General features: G+C 39.7%; 1 protein-coding gene across 1 annotated transcript in view; it reads left to right on the forward strand.

The window, feature by feature from the left end:
* LOC133459398 (protocadherin Fat 3-like) overlaps positions 1–17,151 on the forward strand; it is a 299,910-nt gene that overhangs the window by 232,642 nt on the left and 50,117 nt on the right. The window contains exons 39-47 of the mRNA XM_061739291.1: positions 2,111–2,325; positions 2,411–2,548; positions 3,369–3,512; positions 5,277–5,474; positions 6,202–6,479; positions 7,544–8,082; positions 9,868–9,999; positions 12,466–12,623; positions 14,653–15,154. Of these exons, the coding sequence (XP_061595275.1) occupies positions 2,111–2,325; positions 2,411–2,548; positions 3,369–3,512; positions 5,277–5,474; positions 6,202–6,479; positions 7,544–8,082; positions 9,868–9,999; positions 12,466–12,623; positions 14,653–15,154 (2,304 nt within the window). The remainder of the gene's footprint in view (positions 1–2,110; positions 2,326–2,410; positions 2,549–3,368; positions 3,513–5,276; positions 5,475–6,201; positions 6,480–7,543; positions 8,083–9,867; positions 10,000–12,465; positions 12,624–14,652; positions 15,155–17,151) is intronic.

Genomic DNA, 17,151 nt, shown 5'->3' on the forward strand with positions numbered 1-17,151 from the left:
AAGTGAGATATTTCAAGCCTTTATTTGTTATAATTTTGATGATTATGGCTCACACTTTATGAAAACCCCAAATAAAAAACCTAATAAAATTAGAATATATTATGAAATCAATAAACATTTCAATCATCAAAATTATAACAAATAAAGGCTTAACATACAGTATCTTGCCTTGCCTGTAATGAGACTATGTAATATACATGTATTAGTTTCACCTCTGAAGTTGAATTATTGAAATAAATTAACTTTTACACCATTTTCCTATAAAGGACTGTCTCAGAAAATTAGAATATTGTGATAAAGTTCTTTATTTTCTGTAATGCAATTAAAAAAACAAAAATGTCATACATTCTGGATTCATTACAAATCAACTGAAATATTGCAAGCCTTTTATTATTTTAATATTGCTGATTATGGTTTACAGTTTAAGATTAAGATTCCCAGAATATTCTAATTTTTTGAGATAGGATATTTGAGTTTTCTTAAGCTGTAAGCCATGATCAGCAATATTAAAATAATAAAAGGCTTGCAATATTTCAGTTGATTTGTAATGAATCCAGATCGAATCAAATGAAAAACAGAAGGGCTAATACAGCATTTAACTTTTTTACTTGAAACCTTTGGGCAGCGACCGCACTGCAAAAAAGGGGCCGTTCTTAAACTGTGATGCAGCGCATAGATGCCGGGGGAATATGAACTGGCCTGAAAATAATTTTTCAGTCAAATATTTTTTTTGCTTTAATCCCTGTTTTAAGCAGTCTATTTTATTGTCATTCACAAAGTGAAATAAATGTGAAACATCTGGTCAACATCAATGAGTCTATAAATCTGTTCTGTATAGTGTTCTATAGGTCAAAATCTGTATTAATGTTAAAAGGTCCGTGATTAACACTTAATGTTGTGACCGTTTTTAAAAAAAATCTGAAGGTAGTGAAAAAGGTATTAAATTGGTATTAAATTTAAGATAAGGATTGCTGTATAAACCCTGTATCTATAATTAACTGTAATTAACAAGAATGAGCTATAATTAACGATAATTCATGATAATTAACTGTAATTAACTATAGTAACTATATAATAATTATAAGTAACTATATAACTATATATTTAACTATAATTAACTATATCATTAACTATATTTAACTTATTAATTGTAATTAACTATATAGTTAACTTTAGTTAACTATATAGTTGTAATTAGCTATATAATTAACTATAGTTAACTATTATTAACTGTTATTAACTATTTTTGACTATAATTAGCTATTATTAACTATAGTTAACTATATAATAACTTATAAATAACTATTATTAGCTATACTTTCCTATATTATGAACTATTATTAACTATTATTAACTATTATTAACTATAGTTAACTATATAATTAACTATAATTAGCCATTATTAGCTATAATTAACTATATTATTAACTGTTATTAACTATCATTAAGGACAGTTATCTATATAATTAACTGTTATTAACTATAGTTAACTATATAATTAACTATAATGAACTGTTAACTATAATAAATGATAATTAGCTATAGTATTAATGATCATTAACTATTATTAACTTTAGTTAACTATATAATTAACTATAATCAACTATATAATTAACTATAATCAACTATATAATTAACTATAGTTAACTATATTAATAACTATAATTAACTAGTATTAACTATAACTAACTGTAATTAACTATAATGAACTCTAGTTACCTATATTATTAACTATAATTAACTATATAATTAACTAGTTTTAACTATAAATAACTGTAATTAACTATAATTAACTTTAGTTACCTACATTATTAACTATTATTAACTATAGTTAACTATATTATGAACTATAATTAACTCTAGTTACCTATATTATGAACTATAATTAACTCTAGTTACCTATAGTATTAACTATAATTAACTCTAGTTACCTATAGTATTAACTATAATTAATGATAATTAACTATAATTAACTATAACTAACTATTATTAACTATAATTAACTATAGTTACCTATATTATTAACTATAATTAACTCTAGTTACTTATATTATTACCTATAATGAACTATAATTAATGATAATTAACCATCAGTTCCCGGTGTGTCCAGGCTCGATCTCGGTGTCCGACGACCTGGACTTCGAGGTGTGTAAGGATTACTACATCACGGTGGAGGCGTGGGACGGCGGCAGCCCCGCCCTCAGCACCGCTACCATGGTGATCGTGGAGCTGATGGACGTCAACGACAACGCGCCCGCCTTCGCCCAGGACGTCTACAACGTGCTGATCAGCGAGGACGCGTCCGTGGGGCAGACGGTCACCCGGGTATCTGTCCGTCCTCCCCCCCACATCCCCCCGTCCCCCCGTCCCCCCGGCCGTCTCTAAACCCACTTCCTGTTGTGTCGTCCAGGTGTTTGCCGAGGACCTGGACAGCCAGGTGAACGGCAGGATCACCTACAGCATCCTGAAGGGCGACCGGAACAACCACTTCTGGATCGACCCGGTGACCGGCCTGCTCAAGGTCAACAAGAGGCTGGACCGAGAACTGGTGAGGAAACTCTTCAGAACCTGGATGGTGACGGGACCTAGTAGAGAAATAACAGGCAGAAAACAGGTGAATCGTTCAGTTGCGGCTACAAGCACCAAAATTGGCACACATACTCCTTAGGGGTTGCTCTTTTGATAAAACCATTGTGCCAAAAAAAACACACACAAAACCAGAACCAGAAGAACAAAAAAAACTCAAATTTTGCAGAATATTAGGATTCTGGGACTGATATATGGTACAAGGAAGCCAAAGTGTAAGTCCATGGGTCCAAATTTAGATTCTACATAGTGAAAAGGTTATGATTTGACACCAAGATCATTCCAATAGAACAACTCTATTGGATTTTATTGCGAAATGCAATATTACTTGAAAAATCTTGAAAAAAGGCTGCCATCTTTTTTTTTTTTTTCTGGCACAATGGTTTTATCAAAAGAGCAACCCCTAAGGAGAATGTGTGACAATTTTGGTGCTTGTAGCCGCAACTGAACGATTATTCCTGTTATTTCTCTAACTAGAGGGATGGGAATAGATAAGATTTTTCTGATTCCGATTCCATTTTCGATTCTGTTTACCGACATTGCACATTGCATTCCACATTGCAAGTATTGCAAGTCGCCCTGTCGTCATCCTTTTTGGTAAAATGTAACCAAACTTTCGAGGATTTGTGTCACTTTGTCGCCATGTTTTCCTGCTGGGCACGAATGTGCCACGTTGTGTATTGGTGACGTCATTCACGCCCACTGGAATTGATAAGGGAATCGTTGTCAAAAAAGGCAAACGATTCCAAGGAATTGAAACACTCGTCTCCCCCCCTCTGCAGATCTCCAGGTACACCCTGTCCGTGCAGGCGTTCGACAGCGGCTCCCCCGCCATGTCGTCCACGGTGACGGTGAACATCGACGTCTCCGACGTCAACGACAACCCGCCGGCCTTCAGCCCTCCCAACTCCACCGCCATCGTACGGGTGAGTCAATCAATCAATCAATCAATCAATCAATCACTTTATTTGTCCCCAATGGGGCAATTAATTTAGCAGCAATATATACACATATACACATAGTAAACGACAACGAGTTTAAATGTAAAAATCCAAGCACCACAGCAGCCTTTTCCTCATGGAATTGAGAAGGAGATGCAGAAGGAACAAAAGAATGTTTATGTCTGTTAGTTTTGAGGAGTGGAAGTCTGAGCAAAGAACCCGATGGAACTGAAACTCTCGGTATAGAGGACGGATCAGTCCCATAGGAGAGTTTTTATTTCCTACACAGCTGTTTGTTATCCAGGTCCTGCAGAGTCACCTGAGCAGAGCTGATTATTTTACTACAGACATTAAACACCTTAAGAACAGTTTTCTGCTTTACCCTGAGTGATGGAAACCAACAAATGAAAGAAACAGTTAATACTATGGAGCCCCTCTGGTGACATTTGAAAAAAATAAAATAATGCGTGGCCACGAATTATTAATGCGTGGCCACGAGTTATTAATGCGTGGCCACGAGTTATTAATGCGTGGCCACGAGTTAATTAATGCGTGGCCACGAATTATTAATGGGTGGCCACGAATTATTAATGCGTGGCCACGAGTTATTAATGAGTGGCCACGAGTTATTAATGCGTGGCCACGAGTTATTAATGCGTGGCCACGAGTTATTAATGAGTGGCCACGAGTTATTAATGCGTGGCCACGAGTTATTAATGAGTGGCCACGAGTTATTAATGAGTGGCCACGAGTTATTAATGCGTGGCCACGAGTTATTAATGAGTGGCCACGAGTTATTAATGCATGGCCACGAGTTATTAATGCTTGGCCACGGGTTATTTTATTTATTTCAAATGTCACCAAAGAGGCTCTGTAGAATACAGACTCAATGAAAGAACGATAGAACATGGACATCAAGGATGAATCAACATGGAATTTGGACAGTTTTCTAAGACAGTACAGACTTTTCTTGTAAATTAAGTTGGTGTTACTCTCAAATTTCAGCTTATTGTCTATTATAGTTCCCAGATACTTATAGAACTCTACAATTTCTACATCTTGTCCGTACACGGCTCTGCAGCCGCTCACGCTAGAGATGCACCGATCGATCGGCAACCGATCGGTATCGGCCAGATAACGCCCCTATCAGTCAGAGATCGTAAAATAATAGTTCAAAGCAGGTCGATCTGATGACGTTTACAACAACGAACCAGCGCCCTCGCTGCGTTTGTTCCCACACCTCAGACTGAACACTGCTAAGGGGGCGTCCGCCTCGCCGGTACGGGAGTTTTACAATTCAGTTCTGTTCAGTTCATATTTATTTCCAGCAATACAACATAACATAAGTGACCTGCGTGCAACAGAAAATTAAACAAATACCTTTAACAGTAGATGTGCAGGTTCAAAATACAAATTAATTATTTAACGTCCAAAAGTCGAGAAATCTTGAGAAAAAAGTCGAAATGTCGAGAAAAAAGTTGAAATGTCGAGATTAAAAAGGAAAGGAAAAAGGAAGAAAAAAAGAGAAAAAAAGAAGAAAAAAAAGGAAAAAAAAGGTCAAACATTTTTGAAAAAGCTCCAGGAGCCACTAGGGCGGCGCTAAAGAGCGGCTCTGGAGCCGCGGGTTGCTGACCTCTGCTCTAGAGTGTGAAATATTGCATATTGCCTCAGCCTGCACATGTTGGTGCCCCCGTTAGAGACAGAACCCACCCTGTTCACTCCCCCTCTGTGTTGTTTCCGTGCGTCCAGCTCCACCAGGCCGCCGGCATGACCCTCCTGAAGATGTCGGTCAGCGACAAAGACTCCCCCAAGAACGGCCCGCCCTTCGTGTTCGGCATCGCGTCGGGGAACGAGGGCGGCTACTTCTCCCTGGACCAGGCCGGGCTCCTCAAGTCCAGCCGGGCCTTCGGCCCCGACGCCCCGCGAGAGTTCACCCTGGAGATCCAGGTGAGGGACTTTCTCCTGCTCCAATAGACCTCTGCACTGCAAAAACTCCAAATCTTAACAAGAATATTTGTCTTATTTCTAGTTAAAATGTCTCATTTTTAGTCAAGACAATCTCATTACATTTAAAACAAGACTCATCACTGGAAAAAACAACAATTTTCACCTGTTTCAAGTAGATTTTCACTTAAAATAAGTAGAAAAATCTGCCAGTGGAACAAGATTTTTTTGCTTGTAATGAGAAGATAAATCTTGTTCCACTGGCAGATTTTTCTACTTATTTCAAGTGAAAATTTACTTGAAACAGGTCAAAATATCAAGAAAAAAAGTCAAAATTTTGTGAAAAAAGTCGAAATGTCCAGAAAAAAAGTCAAAATTTTGTGAAAAAAGTCAAAATATCAAGAAAAAAAGGCAAAATTTTGTGAAAAAAGCCGAAATGTGCAGAGAAAAATCTCATTACACTTAAAACAAGACTCATCACTGGAAAAAACAACAATTTTCACCTGTTTCAAGTAGATTTTCACTTAAAATAAGTAGAAAAATCTGCCAGTGGAACAAGATTTTTTTGCTTGTAATGAGAAGATAAATCTTGTCCCACTGGCAGATTTTTCTACTTATTTCAAGTGAAAATTTACTTGAAACAGGTGAAAAAAGTAATTTTTCTCGTAATGACTCTTGTTTTAAGTGTAATGAGATTTTTGGACTAACACCACCCCCTCTGGTGTTTCAGGCCGCCGACTCCGGGAAGCCGAGCCTCGGCTCCTCCTCCTGGGTCTTCGTGCGCGTCGTCGGCAACAGCCAGTACAAGCCCAGCGTCTCCCCCGTGGAGATCTTCATCGTCATGGCGACGGACACCTTCCCGGGGGGCCCCGTGGGCCGGATCTACGCCAGCGACCGCGACCCCAACGACGCCCTCTCCTTCACCCAGAAGCCCCAGCCCAAGAGCATGTTCACCATCAACCGGCAGAACGGCAGCGTGGTGGCGCTGCCCGGGCTGGAACCCGGCAGGTAACCACGGCAACGGCTCCCGCCATCGTCTAAGGTTATCTAAAGTGGTTTAAAGTGGTCTAAAGTGATTTAAAGGGGTCTAAAGTGGTCTAGAGTGATCTAGAATGGTCTAAATCAGGGGTGTCAAAATGCGGCCCAGATTTTCATGCGGCCCAACGCGTTTCCAACGCAAAAAAAACAAATGTTAATTTACTAAAAACGAAGGCATAAATAATTTCCATGAATCGCAGCATATCCAATAATATATTTCTTCTACAAATCCATCAATTTTTTTAGTTTTCTAGAATGCATTTGCCGATTTTATTTCTTTGTAGACGGTCGTTTATTTTTATTAACTGACTACTATTATATATTTTCGCAGGGAAAATATGACTGCTAAAAAAGATGATAGAAGATATTTATTCTGAGAATTTCAGTTTTGAATACGAGGATAGTGACAAAGTAAAACAGTTAAAAGAAGTGCTGACTTTTTCGGCGCACTGGCGTAAATATCCGCGCCAATTTTTAAAAATAAATACACTTAATTGTACTGGAAAAATCTCTAAATCACAAAGAAACACTCTCGGATGTAATAAGAAAGATTTTGCTTTTAATTACATTTCCTATAAAAAAGCGAAATATAAAAAAAACATACTTGTTTCTGTTTATCTTTGTAAAATGATATTAAAAGTATCTTACATAATTTGAAAAAAACCGAGAAATTTCAAGAAAAGATCCTGAAGAAATATATTTTACATAATTAGAGTGTAAACAAAGTCCATATTTCCTTTAAAATTAACTAAACTGACATTGGATTAGATAACAATAGTAAAAAAAAAAAGAATTAGAGAAAACATTTTCCGCACCATTTTTGTTATTTTGAGCGTGCGGCCGCAAGAAAAAAATTGGTCAAATCCGGCCCGCCAAGAAAAATGAGTTTGACACCCCTGGTCCAAAGTGATCTAAAGTGATTTAAAGTTATTTAAAGGGGTCTAAAGTTATTTAAAGTGATCTAGAATGGTCTAAAGTGGTCTATAAATGGACCGTTCCCGGTGTAAACGCATCACCCCCTTGTGTCCCCGCAGGTATCAAACCAACGCCACGGTGAGCGACGGCCGCTTCGCCGTCATCGCCGACGTGACGGTGCGGGTGGAGCAGGTGACGGAGGTGTTGCTGCGCGGCGCGCTAACGCTGCGCTTCAGCTCCAGCACCCCGGAGGAGCTGCTGGCGCGCTACTTCATCCAGATCAAGGCGGGGCTGCGGGCGCTGGCGGGCTGGAAGTGGTCGCCGGGGCAACAGGACCCGCTGCACGTGCTGGGCCTGCAGCCCGCGGCCACCGACGTGGACCTGGTGCTGGCCGTGGAGCGGCCCGACGGCCCGGGCTTCTACCCGCCGCAGGAGCTGGCCGCTAAGCTAGCGCAGGCGGTGGCGTGGGGCCGCACCCGCGGCGTGCTAGCCGGCGCCGCCGTGGTGGGCGGGGCCTGCTCGGGGGAGCTGGACTGCGGCGACGGCGTGTGCGAGAGCAGCCTGGCCACGGCGGGAGACGAGCTGGTCGCCTACAGCACGGAGCGGGTTAGCATGGTGGCGCCGCGGTTCAGCCGGGCCGAGACCTGCAGCTGCGCAGGTGAGGGTGCAGACGGGACGCAGATGCAGACGGCCCGCAGACTAAATATTTAGGAGAAATTAGTAACAAAAAGTTTCCATTACGGCAGAGAAAAGTAGAACCCTGCACAATAAACCCACTGATATTATATTTGCTTTAATCTATTCATTTTCATTTTTCATTTTATTCTTTATTTCATTCAAAAAACAAAACAATTCAATACAAATACAAATACAAATGTTCCTAACTTGTGAATGAAAAGGGAGCAGAAAGAAGAAGAATCTTATCTGATCTGCCCCTTTCACAAATAACATAAATTAAAAATAATAATAATAAAAAAAACAACAACTAAGTGAATAAAAACAACTAAATTAAATAAAATTAAAATAACATTAAAATAAAATTACCACCGCCTAGGGTTATGTCAATCAAACTCAACATTTTTCGTTATATTTCCTTAACATACAGGCTTTAATTTAATCTACTCAGTTTAATTGTTGTCTTTGTTTGGAGCCTGAACTTTTTTTGACTATTTAGTTTTGTTGTGAAGCTTGAAATGTTTAGTTTTAGTTTAGTTTAGTTTAGTTTATTGGTCCTTTCAATTCCCACAAACCCAAAGTACAAGTGTAATACAAAAAATATATATCATTTTTGGTATATATTTTAGCTAAAGACCAAGGACCAAAAGGTGTAGACTGAAGCCTAAGCTTATGACGCTGACCTTTTCACAAAAAATGTTAGCTTTTATAAACTAGTGCAATGTCATTAATAAATATCATTCCATACAGTATTTGTATAAGCAATAATAAAATAATACAATAGTACGAATACATAGTCATTACCGTCACAATACACTTTTTGACTGAAAATTTAGCTTTTTTGTTAACTTGGCTTTTACCTCAATCATTGTGGTAATGTTTAATTGTCTAAATTTGCATTTTCTGAAAAAATATGCATTGCAATTCAAATATTCTCATTAGTATGCAATATTTCATTGTTGAGACAAGGCAATATATTAAAAAGTTAGAGAGAACATGGTGTTAAAATGTATTTTAAATGTACTTACAAATATTTAGAACATGATTTTTAATTTGCATGTTTTATACTTACTGGAATGATTGTGAAAACTTTGCTTTTCAAATCATTTTGTATTAAAATCAGTGTTTTGTTTTTGTGATGGTAATGACATTTTACTGTGACAACTTTGAAAAAAGCATCATAATATCAAAATGATCATGAAGTACAATCAAAGCTATGCTAAGATCTCTGTTCCAGACCAATTGATAAACCTTTTGAAATAGAAAAAACAGAGATTAAAGAACCTTTTTTTTTTTCAAAATTCCACAAGTACATGCCTATGTGTATTATCCATTTGTTTTATATGTATTAATCATTTTGTATTTATAGGAGCTTTTGAATTGTAATAACTCCACATTTTCATTTCTGTATCTCAGCTGTTCCACAGATTAATCCTGTCACTGAGATCATCGTTGTTTAACGTTGGTTCTTTGTTTTCCTGAACATAAATGTTCCTCTTAGTTCTTATTGGCTAACCCTGCTTTGGAAATGTATTATGCATTTAATAATTGACAGTTTTAATATAGAGAATGTTTGATTTGAGCTGTTTTACATCACGTTTGGGCTGGAACCTGTCTGTTCTGGCAACTTCTACCTCATTTTTAGTCTTTTTGGTCTTAAATTTAGTTTGAAAATGGTTTTAAAAAGTCTTAAAAGTCCGTGGGTCAGAGCTGTAGCCCCTGAGTTAGATTATCCTCCCCTGACGGTGTTGTGGTCCTTTCCCCCCAGGGGGGGCCTGCCGGGCCCCCGTGGAGCTCTGCGAGGGCCAGTCCTGCCCGCCGGACATGCAGTGCGTCCGCTCCGGCCCTGCAGCGCCATCTGTCTGCCAGTGCCTGCCGGAGCGTCTGGACCAGTGCGCAGGTTTGATCCCTGACCCCTGATCCCTAACACTGACCTCTGACCTCTAACCCTGACCTCTGACCTCTACACTGCAAAAACTCAAAATCTTAACAAGAATATTGGTCTTATTTCTAGTTAAAATCTCATTACACTTAAAACAAGAGTCGTCACTGGAAAAAACAACAATTTTCACCTGTTTCAAGTAGATTTTCACTTAAAATAAGTAGAAAAATCTGCCAGTGGAACAAGATTTATTTGCTTGTAATGACAAGATTTTTCTACTTATTTCAAGTGAAAATTTACTTGAAACAGGTGAAAATTGTCAAATAACAAGTTATTTTTCTGGTAATGACTCTTGTTTTAAGTGTAATGAGATTTTTTTACTAAAAATGAGACATTGTAACTAGAAATAAGACAAATATTCCTGGTAAGATTTTGAGTTTTTGCAGTGTGACTTATTTATTTGACCTAATATCAATGCTTTCACTGCAAAAACCCAAAATCTTAACAAGAATATTTGTCTTATTTCTAGTTAAAATGTCTCATTTTTAGTCAAAAAAATCTCATTACACTTTAAACAAGACTCATCACTGGAAAAAAACAACAATTTTCACCTGTTTCAAGTAGATTTTCACTTAAAATAAGTAGAAAAATCTGCCAGTGGAACAAGATTTTTTTGCTTGTAATAAGAAGATAAATCTTGTTCCACTGGCAGATTTTTCTACTTATTTCAAGTGAAAATTTACTTGAAACAGGTGAAAATTATCAAATAACAAGTTATTTTTCTGGTAATGTCTCTTGTTTTAAGTGTAATGAGATTTTTTCTGGCTATTTTGTTCTATAAAGCCACAGCCTTAGAACAGTGGGTTTAACTCACCTTGGTTGTAGATCCAGATCCAGTCATCATGCAGCCAGTCATTGTGTGAAAATAAACTCAAAATATCCTACAAAACTTCACAAGCCAGCAAAAAGTGTATGTTCTAGTTCATGTGAAAGAAAGAAAATGTATGAGAATGCTATGGTGAGATTCTACGGTGAGTTGTGGTTAAAAACTGTGTTTGTTTCCAGACTAAGACTCGGACTCTATTGTCCCATAAAACTTTTTCCACTTCCCTTTGTTAGCTAGCACCTGTTTTGACTAAAAATTAGACATTTTAACTAGAAATAAGACAAATATTCCTGGTAAGAGTTTTTGCAGTGTGACCCCTGACCCCCCCCCCCCCCCCCCTGTGTCTCCAGCAGGTCAGACGTCCCTGACCTCTGACCCCTGACCCCTAGGGATGCAACGGTTCTCGGTATAAAACCGAACCGTTCGGTTCGCCCTCCACGGTTCAATATGCCCTTGTGTGCCGCGGATTTTCGGTTTTGTCATTCATTTTGCATTAATGCTTTACAACCTGCGTGTTTGTGTTTGTCAGCTGCTGCAGAAAAGCTCCTCGAGTCGTAGCTCCGCCCACTCCCCCTCACACAAAACAGACACGGAGCGGGACAGAAAAAAAGTTTAAAGAAGCGCCGGCTTCATTCAAAACTCCTGTGGCATCATTTCGGTTTCGCTGTTGATTACGACGATGGAGTGTAAATAGTTAACAGAGCTTTTACTGTCTGTAATCATTGCTTGAGAGCGGCTAGTGGAAGATCAGAGTCTCTGCCTGGTCAGTGAAACGTTACACTGACCGGCGGAGACGGCTCTGATCGGGCCGGTTTATTTACAGGAAGGAAACGAACAGCTTTACAGTAATAAACAAGGGCAGACTCCAACTCTAATGTCTAGGGCAGACTCACCCAACAATTAAATTAAAACACCTGAAGAAAACTCGGGGTTCAGCCCACCCCCCACCACCACCACCCCTCCCTCTGCCACCACCGGCTCCTTCATGACATCACGTGCAGTCCGGTGACAGGCAGAAAGACGAGAGAATTCAGGCTGATCTCCCCAACTTTGTAACTCTCCCATATCAGGGTCGCTACAACATTTTGTAATATTGTAATAATTATAATAATTTACAATATTTTCGCAGAGGGAAACCGTCCTCCGCTTGGCGTCGGACAGTTCACGGCCCCGCGTTGTCCATATATTTCTGATAATGTACCTCTTCGGGCATTATCCCTTACGTATTTAGTAGTGTAAAATGTAGTTACTGTACTGAGTTGTCAAGATTAAGAGGCTGTTGACTATAAAGAATTATAGTAATTTACATTTTGAAAAGTGACAAGAGAAATAAACAGATCATTTTGGAAAAAAAAGTTCTCTTCATGCACATAAAGGCTGATTTATGGTTCTGCGTTACACCACACCGAGCCTATGGCGTAGGATCTGCGTTGGTGTAACGCAGATCCATAATTCAGCTTTAACTCGAACCAAAACCGAACCGAAACCGTGGGCTACCTGAACCGTTGCACCCCTACTGACCCCCCCCTGTGTGTCTCCAGCAGGTCAGACGTCCCTGACCCCTAAACCTGACCTCTGACCCCTCTCTCCCCCAGCAGGTCAGACGTCCCTCAGCTTCTCGGGGAACAGCTACATCAAGTACCGGGTGACGGAGGGCGGCCAGGGCGGGGAGATGCGGCTCGGCCTGCGGATCCGGACGCTGCAGCGTCGGGGGGTCATCATGTTCACCCGGGTCAACCCCTGCACCATGCTCAAGGTCAGGGTCAAGGTCACCCCCCCCCACCCAGGGTGGTGCACGTTCATACTTCTCATGAACTAGTTTAACGTTCACATAGTTTAAAAATGAATAGTTCACGTTCATAGTTCACCATTTTCACTTTGAACTAGATCTCAGGTCTCAGACACCAAAACATCTGCTCTGGCGTTCTCGTTTAGGCAATAAAGACCATCTGTAAGTCTGCAGAAACACAAGTCTGCATAAACACAAGTCTGCAGAAACACAAGTCTGCATAAACACAAGTCTGCAGAAACACAAGTCTGCAGAAACACAAGTCTGCAGAAACACAAGTCTGCATAAACACAAGTCTGCAGAAACACAAGTCTGCAGAAACACAAGTCTGCAGAAACACAAGTCTGTAGAAACACAAGTCTGCATAAACACAAGTCTGCAGAAACACAAGTCTGTAGAAACACAAGTCTGCAGAAACACAAGTCTGCAGAAACACAAGTCTGCAGAAACACAAGTCTGCAGAAACACAAGTCTGCAGAAACACAAGTCTGCAGAAACACAAGTCTGCAGAAACACAAGTCTGCAGAAACACAAGTCTGTAGAAACACAAGTCTGTAGAAACACAAGTCTGTAGAAAGACATAGGCCAGCACGCAGCTCCCGAGGCTCCAGCCTGCAAACATGCACAAAAAAGAGAAAAGGGGGGGCCGGCACAAGAAACTACGATTGACAAAACGATAGCTATGAGATATTTATAAAAATGGAAATGGAGAAGAGAGGAAGGGAAGAGGAGAGGAGAAGAAGGGTGAGAGGCCCCGCCCAGTGGATCATGTCGGTCCCCCCTGCAGCATAGGCCTATAGCAGCATATCTACCACCAAGCTATATTTGAGACTAACTATTATAGTCTTGTTCTATAGCTGCAACTATGACTACTGACTCTAACACACTAGAGTTTACACTACCTAGAGATTTACCAACACCAGCTAGAGGTTTACTAAACACTAACTATAGGCTTTACTAAACAGAAATGTTTTAAGTTTAGTTTTAAAGGTGGAGGTGGTGTCAGCCTCCTTAACCCAGATTGGAAGTTGGTTCCATAGTAATGGTGCCTGATAGCAGAACGCCCGCCCTCCAAATCTACATTTAGATACTCTAGGAACTACGAGTAAACCTGCACTCTGAGAGCGGAGAGCTCTGCCAGGAACATAAGGCACTATCAGGTCTTGCAAATAATGCGGAGCTAAGCCGTTTTGGGCTTATACGCAAGTAATAAAATTTTAAATTGGATTCTGAATTTTACAGGTAGCCAATGGAGCGACGCTAACACTGGAGAGACGTGGTCTCTCCTGCTGATTCCTGTCAGTACTCGTGCTGCTGCATTTTGGATCAGCTGGAGCCTATTCAGCAAATTACTTGGACATCCTGCTAACAACACATTACAGTAATCTAGTCTAGAAGATACAAACGCATGAACTAGTTTTTCTGCATCACTCTGTGAGAGGATTTTCCTAATCTTTGCAATATTACGGAGATGGAAAAATGCTATTTTACAAACAGACAGACACAAACAGACTGGTGGTTCTGATATAATTCACCATTCTGGGTAGGAATATTTGTCTTATTTCTAGTTAAAATGTCTCATTTCTAGTAAAAAAATCTCATTACACTTAAAACAAGACTCATCACCAGAAAAATAACTTGTTATTTGACCATTTTCACCTGTTTCAAGTAAATTTTCACTTGAAATAAGTAGAAAAATCTGCCAGTGGAACAAGATTTATCTTCTCATTACAAGCAAAAAAATCTTGTTCCACTGGCAGATTTTTCTACTTATTTTAAGTGAAAATCTACTTGAAACAGGTGAAAATTGTTGTTTTTTCCAGTAATGAGTCTTGTGTAATGAGATTTTTTTTTACTAAAAATGAGTCATTTTAACTAGAAATAAGACAGATATTCTTGTTAAGATTTGAGGTTTTTGCAGCGTATGTTGCGTTCAGTTCAACGTTCTCACAGAAATAAACAAGTTGAAATGAACGTTTCCTCCGTGTGTCCTCAGATCGAGGGCGGCCGGCTCTGGTTCCAGCTGGACTGCGACAACACGCTCGGCATCATGGGAATCTCGGACCGGCCCATCAACGACGGCGCGTGGCACGCGGTGGCGCTGGAGCTGACGCGCAACTACACGCTGCTGTCGCTGGACGACAGCTACGTGGAGCGCCGGCGCGCGCCGCGGGCGCCGGCGCGGCTCTGGCCGCTCCAGCCCGACCCGTCCTTCTTCTTCGGGGCCCAGGTGAAGCCCCCAGGGGGCCCAGCGGGGCCGGGGGGGCCCCGGGACAGTCCCGCCGGCCGGCCCGCCCCCAGGGCCCAGGACGGGTTCCAGGGCTGCCTGGGCTCGCTGGTGCTGAACGGGAAGGAGCTGCCGCTGCAGAACAAGCGCAGCCGCTACGCCGAGATCGCCGGCCTCAGCGAGGTCAAGCTGGGCTGCGTCCTGTTCCCCGACCCCTGCGTGGGCGCGCCGTGTCTCAACGGGGCGGCGTGTCGCAGCCTGCCCTCCGGAGGTGAAACCCCAGCTCAGTCTCTTTCTTTTTTTTATTCTTATTCTTTATTGCATTCATTAAAATAAAAACAGCAGATTATAGGCACTTTTCCACTAGAACAGGGGTCGGTAACCCGCGGCTCCATGCGGCTCTTTAGCGCCGCCCTAGTGGCTCCTGGAGCTTTTTCAAAAATGTTTGACCTTTTTTTTTCCTTTTTTTTCTACTTTTTTTTCTTTTTTTTCCTTTTTTTCTTCTTTTTCCCTTTTTTTCCTTCTTTTTTTCCTTTTTTCTCTTTTTTTCTTCCGATTTCCTTTCCTTTTTAATCTTGACATTTCGACTTTTTTCTCAACATTTCAACTTTTTCCTCGAAATTTTGACTTTTTTTTCTCGACATTTCGACTTTTTTCTCTAAATTTCGACTTTTTTTCTCAACATTTCGACTTTTTTCTCAACATTTCGCCTTGTTTTCTCTACATTTCGACTTTTTTTCTCGACATTTCACATTTTTTTCTTAACATTTTGACTTTTTTCTCAACATTTCAACTTTTTTCTCAACATTTCAACTTTTTCCTCGAAATTTTGACTTTTTTTCGACATTTCGTCATTTTTCTCAACATTTCAACTTTTTTCTCAACATTTCAAATTTTTTTCTCGACATTTCGACTTTTTTCTCAACATTTTGACTTTTTTCTCGAAATTTCGACTTTAAACTCAAAGTGCATAATGAAAAAAAAATCTTCCTCTAAAATATTATTTTTATTTTTCTCCTGCCTGCTACAACATAGTAACACAAAATAGCTGTCGTCAAACACATATAGTCGTATTCTATTTTGATTCAAAGAAAAAAAATATGACAATATGTGCAATCTGGTCTCAATCTGGTGCAAACAATTACTGCCATTAAAAACCTTTTTCTTTAAATTCACTAACTTTGAATTGATCCTTTCGACATTTCTACATTTTTTCAACATTTCAACATTTTTCACAAAATTTTGACTATTTCCTCTATCTTTCGACTTTTTTTCTCAACATTTCAACTTTTTTCTCGACATTTCGACTTTTTCCTCGAAATTTAAACTATTTTCTCGAAGTGTATAATGAAAAAAAAAATCTTCCTCTAAAATATTATTTATGATCCTTCGACTGTTATAAACCTCCAACAGGCTTCCAGTGCATTCTTTTTTATCCGTCATCATTAAAAAGTATTCTTACACTTTGAAAAGGGAAGTTTATTAAATAGGTTTGAGGAGAAATAAATCTGTTTACAGTTGTTAGACGTTGCCAGGTTGAGCGAGTTTCACCCCAATTAGACTGAAAAATACAGGACTGGGCGGGTTGATACAATCTTGGGTGCTTTTCCTGGTTTTTACTAAATATTTAGGAGAAATTATTAACAAAAAAGTTTCCATTATGGCAGAGAAAAGTAGAAACGTACACAATAAACTGATATTTTATTTGCTTTACCAACAGACCGACTTCACCGAAAACTTCACCGAAGTTTAGAAGGAATTTATCCGTCATCAATACGTTTTTTTACACTTTGAAAGCGAAAAGTTTATTAAATAGTTTTGAATAAATCTATTTACAGTTGCTAGACGTTGCCAGGTTGGGTGGGTTTCAGCCCAATCGGACTGAAAAATACAAGACTGGGTGGGTTGATCAAATCTGGGCTGCTTTTCCAGGTTTTTACTAAATATTTAGGAGAAATTATTAACAAAAAAGTTTCCATTATGGCAGAGAAAAGTAGAAACTTACACAATAAACTCTGATATTTGATCTACTTTACCAACTGGCTTCCTGTATCACGATAGGTTTGTTGAGGACCCAAACGCAGGAGAGCAGGAGGCAGGAGTTCACAAAGTAGGATTTATTGAACCCAAAACAAACCAAAAGCGCTGCTGAGCAGGATCAAAAAATGGACCGGGAACACGAACAGGAAAACTGACGAGGAGAAACATGGAGGGAGGAAACAGTACGGACATGGTCAAGGTTCCGGGGGTCGCCCTCGGGGCCGGGCC

Source organism: Cololabis saira, chromosome 14 (assembly GCF_033807715.1).
Source record: "Cololabis saira isolate AMF1-May2022 chromosome 14, fColSai1.1, whole genome shotgun sequence".
Lineage (NCBI taxonomy): Eukaryota > Metazoa > Chordata > Actinopteri > Beloniformes > Belonidae > Cololabis > Cololabis saira.